The 15,239-nt window shown below is 52.3% G+C and overlaps 1 protein-coding gene across 7 annotated transcripts in view; it reads left to right on the top strand.

Moving 5' to 3' along the window:
• Positions 1-13,615, top strand: part of ETV4 (ETS variant transcription factor 4) — a 44,145-nt gene extending 30,530 nt beyond the window's left edge. For 5 of the 7 annotated variants that reach the window (XM_039516395.1, XM_039516397.1, XM_039516392.1 and 2 more), the window contains 5 exons: positions 5,672-5,746; positions 5,848-5,916; positions 7,447-7,619; positions 8,966-9,067; positions 10,030-13,615. In XM_039516395.1, coding sequence (XP_039372329.1) covers positions 5,672-5,746; positions 5,848-5,916; positions 7,447-7,619; positions 8,966-9,067; positions 10,030-10,251 — 641 coding nt within the window. In that variant the 3' untranslated portion in view covers positions 10,252-13,615. The remainder of the gene's footprint in view (positions 1-5,671; positions 5,747-5,847; positions 5,917-7,446; positions 7,620-8,965; positions 9,068-10,029) is intronic. The other 2 variants (XM_039516396.1, XM_039516394.1) reach the window with 1 other exon arrangement.
• Positions 13,616-15,239: the final 1,624 nt, after the last annotated feature.

Below are 15,239 nucleotides of genomic sequence, written 5' to 3'. Positions count from 1 at the left end.
CCCTCCCGCTAGGAAACCTCCCCTCCCAATTTCCACACCCTCGGAGCCTGAGGGAGGTTTCAGGAGAGCAGCAGGGAAGGAGCCATGAGAATGATTCGAGGTTGGAAAACGTGCCTTAGACTGAGTGAGAGGCTTCGGAAGCCCAGTCGGTTTAGTTTAACCATGAGAAAGGTGAAGAGGTAACTTGATACCACTCTACACATACTTGCCTAGGGAAGACGTTTCTGACAGAAAATGGCTCTTTAGCAGAAAAAGGCAGAACAAGACCCACTGATTGGAAGCTGAAACTAGACAAATTCCACCTAGGAAAAAGGCAGACGTTTTTATTAGGATGGGTGATTAACCATTGGGACAATTTGCCTAGGGCCATCATGGCTTCTCCATCCCATGAAATCTTCAAATCGAGACTGGGTCTCTTGCTAAAAGACAAGCTCCAGCTCAACCAGCATTTAGAGGCTTGATGCAGAAATTACTGGGTGAGGTTCTCGGGCCTGTGCTATGCAAGAGGTCAGACTAGATCAGGGGTTCTCAAACTGTGGGTCACGACCCCATTGTAATGGGGTCGCCAGGCCTGGCTTAGACTTGCTAGGGCCTGGGCTAAAGCCAAGGCCCAAGCCCTGGGCTGCAGGGCTCAGGTTACAGGCCCCCTGCCTGGGGCTGAAGCTTTGCGCCTCCCCTCCCCAACCAGAGGTGGTGGGGCTCAGACTTTGGGCACCCCCCATCCCAGGGCAGCAGGGCTTGGGTGGGCTCAGGCTTCAGTTCCCCCTCCTGAGGGCATGTAGTAATTTTTGTTTTCAGAAGGGAGTCACGGAGCAAACAAGTTTGAGAACCCCTGCACTAGATGATCAGAATGACCCATTCTGGCCTTGAACTCTGTGAATCGATGAATCAGATTTTCCAGGCTGCAGAAGGAGAATCCCCCAGCTGTAGCTGCCCAGTAGGAATTCATGTTGTTAGTGTTTTATTTCTATTTTAATATTGCCTAGGGGTTCTGGTCAAAGAGCAGGACCCTATTGTGCTGGGGCTACATACACACATAGGATACCACGTTGCCTGCCCCAAAGGGAAAGGGACAGAGCATCCCAGAGGGTCTGCAGGGGATTACAGGTCACTGGGCTGCTCCCCAAGTCTGTCCTCTACCTTTCCCTGAAGCCTACTATTACAGCTCAAAAAGAGGTGTGGCCTTCCTCCCCCTGTGTCTGAACCCTAATTACAGGAATGCTGCCCTGCCAGAGATTCTCGTGGCCCTCAGAGCTGGGAAATTAATGAAGGCTAATGCACAGTAATGCATGTTCTTCACTAGCCTGTTATTGACAATCTTAAGTGGTGAAGGGGCCAGAAATGGAGGCCAAGAAGCATAATCTCTCTGCCTCGCCCTAGCTGGCCTATTACAGAGGACATTCCACGGGCTCTCTGGAGCAAATTCCTTTCTCCCTGAATGATAAAGTGGAGGATTTTTGGAAAGCAGCGACTTTTGAGAAGATGATGATGAGTCTATAATTGCTTAGAAAATGGACTGCTGCCCTGCCAGTTTCCAGTGAAACCTCAGAACTGCCTGGCAGTATTGGCAATGCTGCCATGTCCTGCCTGCTCAGCATTGCAGTGGGTTCTGTGCTGCCCACAACCCTGCAGGGGCAGGACGATCCTGCATTATTGCGATCAATGGCAAAACTCCATCAGTAATGCAGGACTGGGCCCATATCGAGCCCAATTTGTAAGGAGTCATGAAAGTGCCTTGCACCCTGACTGGGGTAACAAAGACCATGGAAAAAAGCTCAAGTCCCATATTTAGTCTTTGAGCTATGCCCCACAAACTGCCTGCTAACAACAACAATACATCATAACTTTTGCTTCCTTAAAAAGATCAGAGAATGTTTCCTGGTAGGAACTCTGACTCTTGCAATCTGCAGAAATGCTCTGGCAGCTTGCCAGGCTACAATGACCTCCTCTTGATGGATCTGGGAACACTCGGCAGGACTCTTGCTTTCTGGATGTATTTTTAGTCATGTTCTGGTTAGATTCCAAGGGTGAGTCCTCAGAAAAAGGAGCCCGTACGTCTGGATCCAGACCTGTGCATGGGCCGCGTAGGTCACATCTGGTTTCTCTGCTTCCTTGAAGAATCCTGGGGGTGCCTTGTTGCCTTCTGACACCTCCCCCAGCAATGCACAATCACTAATCCAGAGTCCCCAGTGAATGATGAGTGAGTGACAAAATACAGAGGGGAATGGAACTCTGTGTGTGTTCCTCACACCACAGCATATGAACTGCTAATCCTGATCAGACCAAGGGTCCATCTAACCAGGCTCCTGTCTGCAACAGTGCCCAGCACCAGATGCTTTGGCAAGCGATATAAAACACCCTATACTGGACAGTTATGGAATAATCTGCCCCTAGCCTCAGGCACTTAGAGGTTGTCTTATGCCCTGAAGAAGAAGTGTTTAACACCCCTATAAATTCTTATTTTTAATGTAACTCTGGATAGTCTCATGATTTACATAAATGTCAAATCCCACTCAGCTCTTGGCCTCAGAATATCATGTGGCAGTGAGTTCCACAGGCTAAGTGTGCATTGTGTTTAAAAAAAACCCAAGAAGGGTAGCATCTTAGCAGCTTCATTTGCCCCCTTGTTCTTTTGACGAGGCGGGTGAGGTAATATCTTCTGTTGGTGAGGGAGGCAAGCTTTCGAGCTACACAGAGCTCGTCCTTGGGTCTGGGAAAGGGACTCGGCGTGTCACTCACTTGTTCTGGTGTCATGAGATGGGTCAGAAATGGAACACTTGTCAGTGAAGACCACTAGGGACTTCAGTGTGGCTCTTGGTTTTGCATGGAAGGTGCTCAGATATTGTGCTGATGGGAGGCTGTTACTCCCTAAATAAGAGAGGTGTGAAGGTGAGCGCTTTTCAGCAGGCGCTGATATCCAGACGACACGTTCTCCCACCGCAAAGGGAGGAAATGTGATTTCCTAGTGAAACGCCAACAGACGCCGGTCGGCGGCTGGCGGGATTGAACCCGGGACCTCTAGAGCTTAGCGCATGAGCTAAAAGCCGACTGGCTGTAGAGCAGATTCATTTTCTCTCTCTCTAAGTGGTCTCAGTGCCACTAGGGATGGGACAGAACACCACGCCCAGAAACACTAGCTCTGGGCACCTAGGAGGCAGCCGTGCTCCAAGGGAATAGCAAGTGGGTTCTGCTGAAAGCAGTTTTCCCCCCGGGCCAGGGGTGCTGGAACAGTTTTTATAGTGGGGTGCTGAGAGCCATTGAACCAAACTGGAAACCCGGTATATAATGAACCACCTCAAGCCAGGGGGAGCGGCTGCACCCCTAGTTCCAGCACTTCTGGTGTGAGTGCACGCTGCAAGCTCCCCTGCATTCTGTCTAGCTCTCTGCAGACTTTGCTGTGTTACACAAGGACCAGCCTTGCAGAAGTTGCACAGAAATCCCTTTGTCAAAAGCTGCAGAAGGGAGTCCAGTGGCTTGGAACTAGGACAGAGAATGCGCTGCGGTCGCTGCAGCGCCAGTGACCTTCAGCTGCTAGGGGAGCTGGAGCGCTCCTCCCCAGTGCCAGGGATTGCATTACATAACCTTGAACTGTGCTCCCGCCCTGCAACTTGGCACACATTGCTCCTCTCCCTCTGAATGGAGTCGGAGGAATTTCATTCACAAAATGGAGGGCTGGGGAAGGAGCTGAGCTCCCAGTTGGGCTGGCGGTGGTGTCGGCTTTCACCACATGCTTTCTTTTCATAGGCAGCTGACATCAGCCAGTGGCTGGTAACATGAGCTGGTGTGTTGCTGTCTAACTGCTGCCTGGAGCGAGTCAGGGACAATGAGAAACGACTCCCTCGTTTGGAGGTTAAATCGCAAGATAAACCAGCTTTGTTCTGAGAAGCAAATCTTTTCTTTTTACATCTGTGCCACTAACACCAAACTGGAGGGTGGGAACCACTCCAAGTACAGCTGGGTCTGTCTGCTGCGCTGAGCAGAACTTTCTAATCAGCTGGACTCACTGTCGTTCTCTTGGCTGTCACCCCCACAGCAAGCGTCCTGGGGGAAGTCGGGGTGAAGACCCAGTATCTCAGAGGATGTCAGAGCTGATCACAGCACTACAGAAATGTTTATTTATAATCTCCAAAGGGGGCTGCCTGGGAACCCAACCAGTCAGGGAATAAAGTTAGTTTTTCTCAGTGAAAAGCTTATTTTCCAGCAGACTCCTGCCCAAGGTGTGGGCACACGCTGCCGTGATCCACACTAAATCAATCCCCCTTTGAAGAGAGAAGGTTGCTCCCATTCTCCTGGCATTTTAATGGCCACTTTGGACTGGTTTTCATGAGCAAAAATAAATTCAGTCAAATTTCCCACTGGGGTTCTGAATGTATCTCTCTGCCCACCATGGCAACAATACCCCTCACTGAGTGCCTCCGCCCAGACATGGGTAAAAGTGACCCTGCTTCCAGCAGAAGAAACTAGTTTATATAATAACATACAATGCAGACTGCAGTCAGTTCACTGTACCCCTGCCCTTAGCATCAGCAAAACAGCGCTGAAGGTAACTGCATTATACAAGAGGACATGAGAGACATGAGAAAAGTCTTCCAAAGCATCCAGTTACTTCCCCCATTCCCGCTGGGGCTGCAAAATTAGTGTATAAACTACAGTAACCAGTCATACTGTATGTGCAGTATGGAACCTTTAAAACCACTGCCCTCTTCCTCACCCACCTTATTTTTACCCTCTTGCTTTCTCTAATGCTCATGAGAACTCCCAATCTTTGCAGCCAGCTGTCTCAGATTAACACCAGTAAGGCCCCAACAGTATGGGGCCTGCAGTCCATAGCTGCGAGCAAAATAAGAACGTGGGAATGGCCAGACTGTGTCAGACCAAAGGTCCATCTAGCCCAATGTCCTGTCTTCCGACTGGCCAGTGCCAGGTGCCCCAGAGGGAGTGAACAGAACAGGGAATCATCAAGTGATCCATCCCCTGTCACTCATTCCAGCTTCTGGCAAACAGAGGATAGGGACACCCTCCCTGCCCGTCCTGACTAATAACATCCTCTTCATCTGTAACTATCGTAGTGCAGTCCAGTGTCACGTCACCCTAAACCCTAAACGAAGGAGAAATAGCAAACAAATGTAACCTGGGTTAATATTCTGCTCTGTCTGTCATCACGGATGAAAACAGTGCTTTGGGTGGGGTCACAGTTGTACATTAATTTAATCCGTGGCTATCCGTGGTGAGAGCACAAGCCCTAGAACCAGGGCCGGCTCAGGCACCGGCACAGCAAGCAGGTGCTTGGGGCAGCCAATGGAAAGGGGCGGCACGGCCGGCTCTTCGGCGGCAATTCAGCGATGGGTCCCTCACTCCCTCTTGGAGCGCAGGACCAGCCACCGAATTGCCGCCAAAGAACGAAGCGGTAACCATAGAGCTGCCCCTGATCGTGGCTTTTTTATTTTATTTTATTTTTATTTTTTTGTGCCGCTGGAGCTGGCCCTGCCTGGAACCAGTCTGAGCTGGAGCGAAGACGGGATCTAGAGTCTCAGTTTTCTCTTAGGAGGGCACAAGGCTAGTGGTTGGCCTGGCTGCTTCAGGGCCTGAGGCTGTGATCCTATATGACGAGCAGGCCGTCCCTGCTGGGTTTTGTGTTGGCAGTGATCTGTGTGTATTGCTCATTCTGTAGATGTTCCTGGCTGTCCTTCCATGTACATGAACGCTGAGGGGTATCAAAGCCATTCAAATACCGAAGGGACATTAGGTAAGAAACTTCCATGGCTCTGTCTCCTCTTCATCTGCTCCTGCAATAGGCCTCACTCCAGTGCTGTGTTCTCTGATTGCATCTGCTGCTGTCTCTTCCAGGCTATGGCTACAACAAGCAGATGAGGCCATTTGCTGATGATGTCTGTGTCGTCCCGGAGAAGTTTGAAGGTCAGAGAGAATCCTGTGTGTCTTCCAAATCTTGGGGTAGGATGAGGTTACCCCAGGCCCTATGTAGCCATGTGAGCTGGAATATGCACACTGCCAGCTCTGCTTACCCTATTCGTGACCCTATTCATTAGGAGATGCCGCACCTGGATGTATGAGTCATGGCTGATGTGCTTCCTGGGAGTTCGTTTTCTGCGTTTTCATCGCAGCAGACAGACATTTCAACAGCTGAGCCCAGATCACTACAGTTGATGGTGGATTTCTCCTCCTCTTCACTCCTGTGCAAACTGAAATGTTGCAGGCAAACACTGGAGAGATACTGATTTCTGCACAGTAGTTGAACCCAGAACCACCCAGCCAGTGGCCCCCTATTTCCCAGCCTTGTCATTGGTGTTGGGGCCCAGTCCCAGCTCTCCACAAACACCCCCAAACCTTCTCGCCAAGATCACTGCCCTTTCCTAGTGCCCGCTGGGCATGGCACCCCAGGGCCTCTGTACCTGGCTTCAGCTTACAGTAGTTCCACCCAGGCACCCCTAGAGTCGCTATGTGGTTGTCAGTGTCTCTCCACAGCCAGGCGGCAGCGCATCTAACATGGGCTCACTCACAGTAACGGAGCTTGGTCCTGATGTGCAGCCTGCCACCCACACCAGGTCAGAGTGTGTGGGATTGCCCTGGGATGAGACACAAGCTGAAATCATTCTGTTGTGCTTTGCTGCTGAGGGAGTCACGGCGGAACGTGTAAATGCCTCGTGCTAGAAGCCAGGCCCGGCATCTGCCCAGGATCTTGGCACCTGTATTTCCAGCCTCTCTCCTCGTCCCCTTTGGGATTCGCCCACCCCCGTTGGGTACCCCAGGGCCAGCCCTGCCTTTATGAACATTAGAGGAGGAGATTATCTAATGGGCTTTGATGCTGGGCATCAGCCAGCTGGGCCGTCTGCACATTAACAGCAGTTCTGAGCCAGGGCCTAAATGAGTAGCTAGTGATTTCCCACTGCCCAGGGGTGCAGGAGTCGAGAGGGGTGGGGGCCTGTCTCTGAAGGGGGCAGCGAAGCACATTTGCTCCAAAACTCTATTTCTGCAGAGTTCTCTCAGAACTCAGAGGGCAGCCGGTTCCTTTAGCTCCCATCTCTGGAGGATGGGGCTCCCCTGGGAGCAGATGCCATGGCACAGTGCATGAGGGTCTTGTTGCATTTACACTGTGGAGTGATCCCTGAACTACAGTAAAACTCCCCCAGCTTCTTCCAATTAAACAAAGAGCGAGCAACTCTTTCAGCTGGCTGGTCGCACGATTCCTGCTGCACTCGGGGCTCTTGCTTTCTAGCCAGGCTCTCCTCTTGGGTAAACAGCAGGTGAGAAGAGGTTAGTCCTCGGGCATCCCTGCAGTAACCTCTGTAGGTGGCCTGGAGCCTGCTTTGTCTTTTGTGGCTCTCCACCCAGAAGATGTCTCTGCATCTTCTTCCCGTCAGGAGAGGCAGAACGGCTGGAGGTCAGGGAAAGGGACATAGCAAAACCCTTTGTGTTTGTTCTGCTCAGCAGGAGACATCAAGCAGGAAGTGGGCGGGTACCGGGAAGGACCCCCGTACCAGCGCCGAGGGTCTCTTCAGCTCTGGCAGTTCCTGGTGGCTTTGCTGGATGATCCCACCAATTCCCACTTCATCGCCTGGACCGGCAGAGGGATGGAGTTCAAACTCATTGAGCCTGAGGAGGTGAAAACTCTTTAGTTTCTACCCATGGAACAAGAGGGGCCCCTGGGCTGACTTACAGATTCTTCAGATTCCTGAGGGCCGGGGCCTTTGCCACACGTCTGTAAAGCCTCCTGCCTGCCAGTTGCCCTAAGAGCCACCACTGAGGCTGAGGTTTTAGAGGAGGCGGCCACGGCAGCTACGTGCCCAGAAATCCCAGCCTTATGATGGCCGCCCCCATCACCTGAGCTCCCGCAGTGGGACCCAGATACAGGAGATGGCAGCTTCCCCTCCAACAGCTCCCTCATTAGGGTCTCAGAGTTGCTAAAGGGAACGGCAGTTGGTGGGTTTCTCAGCTGGTCTCCTCCTTCCAAGGGGTTTTACTCTTGGGCTGTCCCACATTGGTTCTGTGCCACCTACCTCGCGTTCAGTGCCCGATGCCGTCTCTGAGAGCCGGGGCAGGAGCGTACCTCATTGATCACAGCATTTTAAATAAAAATCTGGGAGAAACCATGTCCTAATCTGGGGATGGATGGATTCAAACTGCAATTAACAGAGATATCACTTCTAGTGCCACCATGTTCCAAACAGAGCAATAAACTCTGATAATAGCTGGGAAATGTGTCTGGAACATCCATTAATGTCAGGATCCGATTTATGGCTGTGTTTAGTGGCTGCTCTAGCTAATCCCCAGGCTCTTACGAACATATGCAGTGCAGATGGGCTGAGTCACTTCGCTGGGTCACTTCACTATTAACATTCGTTTTCTCAGCCTCATTTTTGTATAACAGTGCTCATCATTCAAGGCTGAAGATGGTTTCAGGTGAAGTGGCCCTTTCCCAGTGCTGACCTGGCTGTGGGCGTATCCCGCCAATACATAGGCACTGGCTAAAAGTGCCAAGCACTTCACGTGTAGCCTGTAGTAACATGTGACCTTTTTGTCAGCCCCTCAGCACCCAGGATTACCCCGGATTCTCAACCCCCTTACTCTGAGAATCGGAATGTTGGGGATCGAGGAAGGGAGTTCATTGCCTGACAATGTTTGCCCACTGATGGATTTTTTCCATCAATACAATTGCCGCAGGGACGTTTGCACGCACACATTCTCTCAGTGATGAAAGGAAGCTTCTGTTTATCAGCCTTGCCCTCCTTGTTCACTGCAGTGAAGTGTAAATGGTGCTGCATTTATTATTTGTATTCCATTGTTTGCCTGCTATAAATTATTATTTATATTGCCTTTTGAGCAGCATTCTTCCCTCAGAAATGGATCACATGGAACATCCCCCAGACAGACAGACACAGGCATTTGTCATGTGCTCCTTCCCTCAGAGCTCACAGACATTAATGCACCCTGGTGTTCTGTCCTGCAGGTGGCCAGGCTATGGGGTATCCAAAAGAACCGGCCAGCCATGAACTATGACAAGCTGAGCCGGTCCCTTCGCTATTATTATGAGAAAGGCATCATGCAGAAGGTCAGTTTGTGACGGGATCCAAGTTCTATGCTCGACCTGACACTTGTCTTGCTTGTGATTGGAGGTTTGGCTGGCTCATGGCAAGTTCTGAACCCCCCGACTTCCTGAGGTTCCCTCTTTCCCTGCGACTCTCTCCCCGGCCCACCATTCACAGAGCAGGAAGCAAAGAAACAAGCCCACTGAGGAAAGGTTGAATCCAGGCATCCCAGGGGAAAGCCGATTGAGGGCGGGGTCATGCTTTCTCCATGTATACCTGCATTGGGGAGCAACGGGGGGTCCTCTTAACAGTCAGGCGCCTGTCATGGGATTAGCTGGCAAGGGAGGCTCTTGTTAGTGCTAGTTAGAGTTATAAAAAGGCTAAAGGTAGCACCTATCCATGTGCTCTGGGCAGCCTTGACGTAACCTATAAATACAGCATAAGTCCAGCATTTGAAGATAACCCACGACAAACCCTGCTCCTCATCGAATGGTTCTCCATCCCTACGGCTAAGAGTCTCCTCCCCGCCCTCCCCATTTCCAGCCCCCTAAGAGAAAAGCTGCCCCTTGCAACGTGCCCTGCCTGCTTATCGGGTGTGGTGTCACCATCCCTGCTGCTATGCCAGGTGGGACTAGAGCAGCAGCCACAGAGGATGCTGGACAAAGTGGTGAAAACTGCCTCTCTGACATGGGGACAATCTAGAGGAGCCCAGGGTCTTTCCTAGCTCTGCGGGGTCTAGGGTGACCAGACAGCAAGTGTGAAAAATCAGGACAGGGGGTTGGGGGTAATAGGAGCTTTTATAAGAAAAATACCCCAAAATCAGGACTGTCCCTATAAAATCGGGACATCTGGTCACCCTAGGGTCCCTCTCATCCCCCACTGAACAACTCACGTGCCAATGGCAGCTGTCATTCGCTGGGAGCAGCTAGCTGCATGACGAGTGGGTGGGGCAGAGGCCAGCATTCACCCTGTCTCCTCCCTGCAGGTTGCTGGAGAGCGCTATGTGTACAAGTTTGTCTGTGAGCCTGAAGCCCTTTTCTCCCTGGCCTTCCCTGACAATCAGCGGCCAACCCTGAAAGCAGAGTTTGACCGGCAGATCAGCGAGGAAGACACTGTTCCTCTCTCCCACCTGGATGAGAACACGGCTTACATCCAGGACCTTGGGAGCCTCCCTTCCCAGCCTTACAGCAAGAGCTACCCCTACTAATCCCACCAGGAGCCCGCTGCACGGCCATTGTGTTTGTATCTATGGAGACGTTTGCTAGTAATCGATCTGCATAGGAGCTTTCCTGGCCAGCTTGGGCTCCACTAGACTCTTTGAATAGCTGCCTGTGAACAGGCAGCGGTGATGCAAGCCCATCCTTGGACAGCTAGCCAGTAGCTGAGGCTCGGAAAGACACTGGCTGCACCTCATTCACCCAGGATGTGGACCCAGACTTGGTGCAGTTGAACTGGCTCTCTCCAATACAGAAACCTCTCAGTGCTGCCAGGGCAGAACAGCAGCAGCATCCGGAGCCAGTGCCGATAAATGTGTGATCGTGTCACATCCCCAGCATCAATCCTGTCTCTGGCCTTGGCCTCCCGCCAAGCGGGGTGGGGAGGAAATGGGAGCCTGTTGGGCTCTCTCCTCTCATTTTATGATTCTATGAAACTGCAGTTAATTCCCTCGCTTCCCCAGACACCGACACTCCTACACCCAACCTTCCTCCAAGCACTGTTCTTACCCACACTACTTCTTACACGCTGGGGACAGGCCTGTCCCCAGAAGGGCAGTAGGGATCTGAAGGTTTCAGCTCACACTTGTTCCATACAAACTGCTCGGCAGGAATGGGGAACATTTCTTCCCTTGGATGTATTTGCTCCTGTCTTGGTGCCTCCTTGCTCAGGATGCTTCGTCTCTGGGCTGTTTAGTGTTTGAAGCCTATTGTCATACTGGGAACGATAGGAAGGGGACCAGCTGCGACCAGCCAATGCTGGCACGGTTCTGGTCTGCTTGACAGGAAATGTCACCATGGTGAGCCATGGAGCCCCTGGACTCCGCTGGCCTGGAGTGTGGCTCTGAGCCAGAGGAACCCTGCAGATAAGTGGGTTAGGGTTAGGGTTAGGCTAGAGAGCAAAGCCTGAGATGGAAAGGGATGCTGGTGCCCATGGCTGGGCTGCTGATTGCTCCTGACTGAGCAGGGGCTGCCTACAGCAGCCAGGCTCCTCAAACCTGAAGAGCTTCCACCAAAAACATCCTCAGCAATTTTGAGAGACCCATTAATGCTGGTCAGACCTGCTGTTCCTGGGCATGTGGGTAAATCCTGGGGGTTAGAAAATAATCTCAGCCTCTGGATGTGAGGCATTCGCTTTGCAAAAAAGCCACACTCCCCTTGTTCATCTGTAGCTGGCTTTCCCAGATGGGCATGTGCGAGGGGTAAGAGAGGCGTTCATGAGAAGCTGTTGGGGGTCCCTACCGGCTAATGCAGCACGGGCTGCATAATGAGAGATTAGGAGACGCTTTACCAGCCTTCTCACTGAGAGGGCCCTTCTCCTACCCCCACTGTGCTAAGCAGCCCCACCCAGACACAACCACAGTAGGATCGCAGGAGCAGCAGTGCCTGTGTGGTGGAGCTCAGCTCTCCTTGCACCCCGCTGCTCCTCTGGCTGATTTTCAGGCTCCTGAGGGCAGAAAGGTGTTGGCTCAGCCTCATGTGGCAGTTTGGAGGGAAAGTTTTTTTATATTGCTTAAGAGGCTGATTTCCCAGGAGCTTCCTCTCTGTGCAGCTGGCAGGGATCCTCACTTCGGCCCCGGGTGCAATGTGGAGGGGAAGCTCTCCCTGACCCACAGGGTGGTGGGGATGTGCCATTTACAAAGTGCTCAGCCTGCTCCTCTGCACCCTTGTGAGAACCTCCCTCCTCCTCTGGCCCTCTGCAGCCTGCAGCCCTCGACCTGCTCACTCTCCATTGCCCCACAAGTGACGGAGAAGGGGGGGCCCTTCCCACTGGCATCACTTATTTTTATTATTTATGAGTGTAAAAAATACTATAATCAATAAATTGGTCTATATCTTTGGCCGGTGCCCCTTCATTCAGCTCCCTGGCTTCTTCTACCTTCCCTTCTAAGCTTGCTCTGCTTGGCTCATTGGCATCAGCATGCAGCTTTGTATGGATTGATTCAGCCAGATGGGGGATGTGCATTTACTTTCACGTTCCGTGTAGACCAAGGTATCGTCACTGACCAGAACTCTGTGCACTAGTGACCTGCTCCTGTGAAATCCTCCAACCCAAGTCGTGTCTGCCCTGCTGCAGCCCATTCCAGCAGGTGAGACAAGGACAGGAGCAGTGGCAGATCATGGGCCTGCAGTGTGAGCTGGGCACGTGCAAGTTTTATACCAAATATTTGGGGGGATGTTTTTTCTCACTATGTGTTTAGTTTTTGTACCTGGCTAACAGCATTTGCTTTTTATGATTTGCTGTCAACTCTCATTGAGAAACAATGTACATTATAAGACTGCGCTAGCACCAGCTGCCTAAGATAAAGGTGCAAATTCTCCCAACGCTTTAAACCACCATTTTGGGTCAGGCCCTGTTCAGATACAGCTTTACAAATTACAATGCAGGGCATTACAGAAATCCCTTCCCACAATCCCCACCCTGCCCCTCCCATGCATGATTCACCCTACAGCCCAGCATCGGCTCTAGTCTTACTGGGCCATTGTCAGGGTGCTGAGAGTTGCTTTACCAATATACTAGCTGCAAATGTTTCCATGGGAAATGCTATTTGAGCTGTTCAAGCCTGCCCAGGGCTGGCTGCTGCTGGAAGGAGGATGGGGGCAAATATTAGATTTATAAACTTAATATTAAGTGAGAAAATGGAGTGTTTTGTTCTGTCCCCTGCCAGGCTGTGCAGGCAAGAAACCCAGAGTGAATGACTTGCATTCACACTGGCACCATGCTAGGCTTCCTCTGCATGTTAAATTGCTCCTGTCACAGCACCGCATAAGTCCCTGTTTAAAGGAGAAGTTGGTGGTCCAGTATTGCCTGTCCATTGCAGGAGGGCTGAGACTCAGAGTGCACATGTCCGCACTCAGGAAGAGATTGTGATACCTGGACAAATCTTTGTGGCTTTTCCACTCCTCAGAGGTGGGCTCCGTGGCCTCAGGAGTCAGTGAGCGCCTTCGGCTTTGAGTGCCTGCAAAGGGCATCCCAGGAGTCCTGCACTGAGGGAGCTGGGCCTGCGCGCTTTGCACAACTGCCTGGGTGGCAGGAAGCAGGTGAGAGGGCGGTGGTGGGCTGGGGAGAAAAATACACCAGGAAGCAATGGGGCAAGAGAAGAAGTGTGTTTCGTAGCTTGTCATTTCAGCACAGGACGACTGGAGACGCTGGCTGTGCTTGTGGGAGTCTGGTCATGCGAGGGTGATGCTGGGACTCTCCCATTAAACTTGGACAGGCAGGAGTTTTAATGTTGTGGTAATGCCCAGAAGAGAGAAGGTGCTTGTCATGACTCCACACTCGGCAGACTCTTTACTTCCTCCCTGAGCCTGTCTGTATTCACCATCCTCAGACCCGAATAAAAGAACCCGCTGTGCTTCACCCCACCCTGTCTCCATGTTCTCTGTGTGAGGCTGTTAGCGGACGGCTGCTCCCCCGCCTTGGCTAGGAAGCTCTAGCCTGGGGCCTTCCCCACGTGAGAAGGATTGTCCAGAGTTCCACATCCCCCTGGTCCGTTTCCACCACCACAAACCTTCCGCGATAGAGTGGGAACCCTGGAGAGTCACAAGCCAGGTGAATTTACTTCTGAGCTGAATCTCTCCTGACCATGGGCCTCTTGACCCTCCTCGCAGGCAGGTGCATGGGGTCAGAGGTGCTGGAAGCTTGTGTTAAATAGGAGGGTTGAAGGGAGAGGAGAGTGAGGTGGGTGCTCTGCAGGAGGAGCTGCTGAGACTTGGCAGGGGAGGGGTGGCTCCCAGCTCCAGACTGGGAAGGGGGGGCCCCAGCAATGCATCTCTCTCCCCAGGTGTAGCTGCTGCTGGCACCAGCCCAATCACCCCAGTTCCTACCTGACCCCAGGCACCGCAGCAGCCACTCCAGTTCCCACAAGTCCTGCTCTCGTTTTCATCCGTCCCCACCCACCTGGCACATGCATGCAGTTTACAGGGAATGACCCACGAGGGTGCACCCCACCCCCAATATTTCCATTGCAACGGTGCTAGCCTCCACCCCACTCCACCCTTGCCGGTTCCCCCCATGCAGGGCGAGAGCCTCCCATCCTCCTGGATTAAACGCTGACATTTTGGTAGGTACAGCACAGTGGGGCTGTGAGCTGCGTTGTAACAGCTACCTCCCAGCCTGGCCTTGAGCGTTAGAGACTGTGAGTGATTCCCTGTGCTTAATAAAGCTCATGAAGGTGCTCCGTGTAAGCAGGGCCCTGGGGACTCTAAACTCCAGCTGAGAGGCCGGACACCATGTGCAGGGTGTGGGATCTGCAGAATCACTGGCTGGAAAGTCCACTTGTTTCTGCCCTGGCTCTACAGTGTTTGCAGGGGGGGGAAATCCCTGCTCTGGGAACTCCTGGTGCTTCTCTGGCTCTGGCCTGGAAGGAGCTATAGAGCTCCTGCTGCAGAAGCCCCTTCTTGGCAGTGAAGCCAGGAACTGGGTTTGTGGTGCCCCCCGGGGTGTTGCTGCAGGATGCAGGAGGAACAGACTGAGGGCTTTGGGGGACATGGGAAGAAGGAAAGTTCATTATTTCAGTAACTGTACCTGTATCAGCCCACCCTGCCTTGGCGGGGACGGGGTACTGCCATCTGGCTCAAGCGGTCATTGTTAGGACAGTACACAATGAAATCAGTAGTTTCCTGCCGCACCTGGTGCCTGGGGAGTAGCTATCTGCCTTGGCAGAGAACATCCCCCACATTCCTCTGCACAGTCCCAGGCTGATACAGGCTCCTGCCGTTGGATCTCAGCTCTGTTATTTTAATTAAAATGGTCTTTTCCTGAGCCTGCTCCATACCACCACCCTCTTGTTGGAAAGCGTCACTGTGAGCACTAGGGGCGCAGCATTGGGCCAGCTTATGACTGAGCTCCCAGACCCTAGCTGCAGAGCTGCCCATATAATAGAACAAGGTCCCATACAGGCAGTATCAAGCAGGATGACACCACCCGAGTGCACAACAGAGGTAAGAGGGAAAAGCCATCCTGGGAGGATGTCAGAGG

This window comes from Mauremys reevesii, linkage group 27 (genome assembly GCF_016161935.1).
Source record: "Mauremys reevesii isolate NIE-2019 linkage group 27, ASM1616193v1, whole genome shotgun sequence".
Taxonomy (NCBI): Eukaryota; Metazoa; Chordata; order Testudines; family Geoemydidae; genus Mauremys; species Mauremys reevesii.
This window is presented reverse-complemented; position numbering and strand designations above follow the sequence as displayed.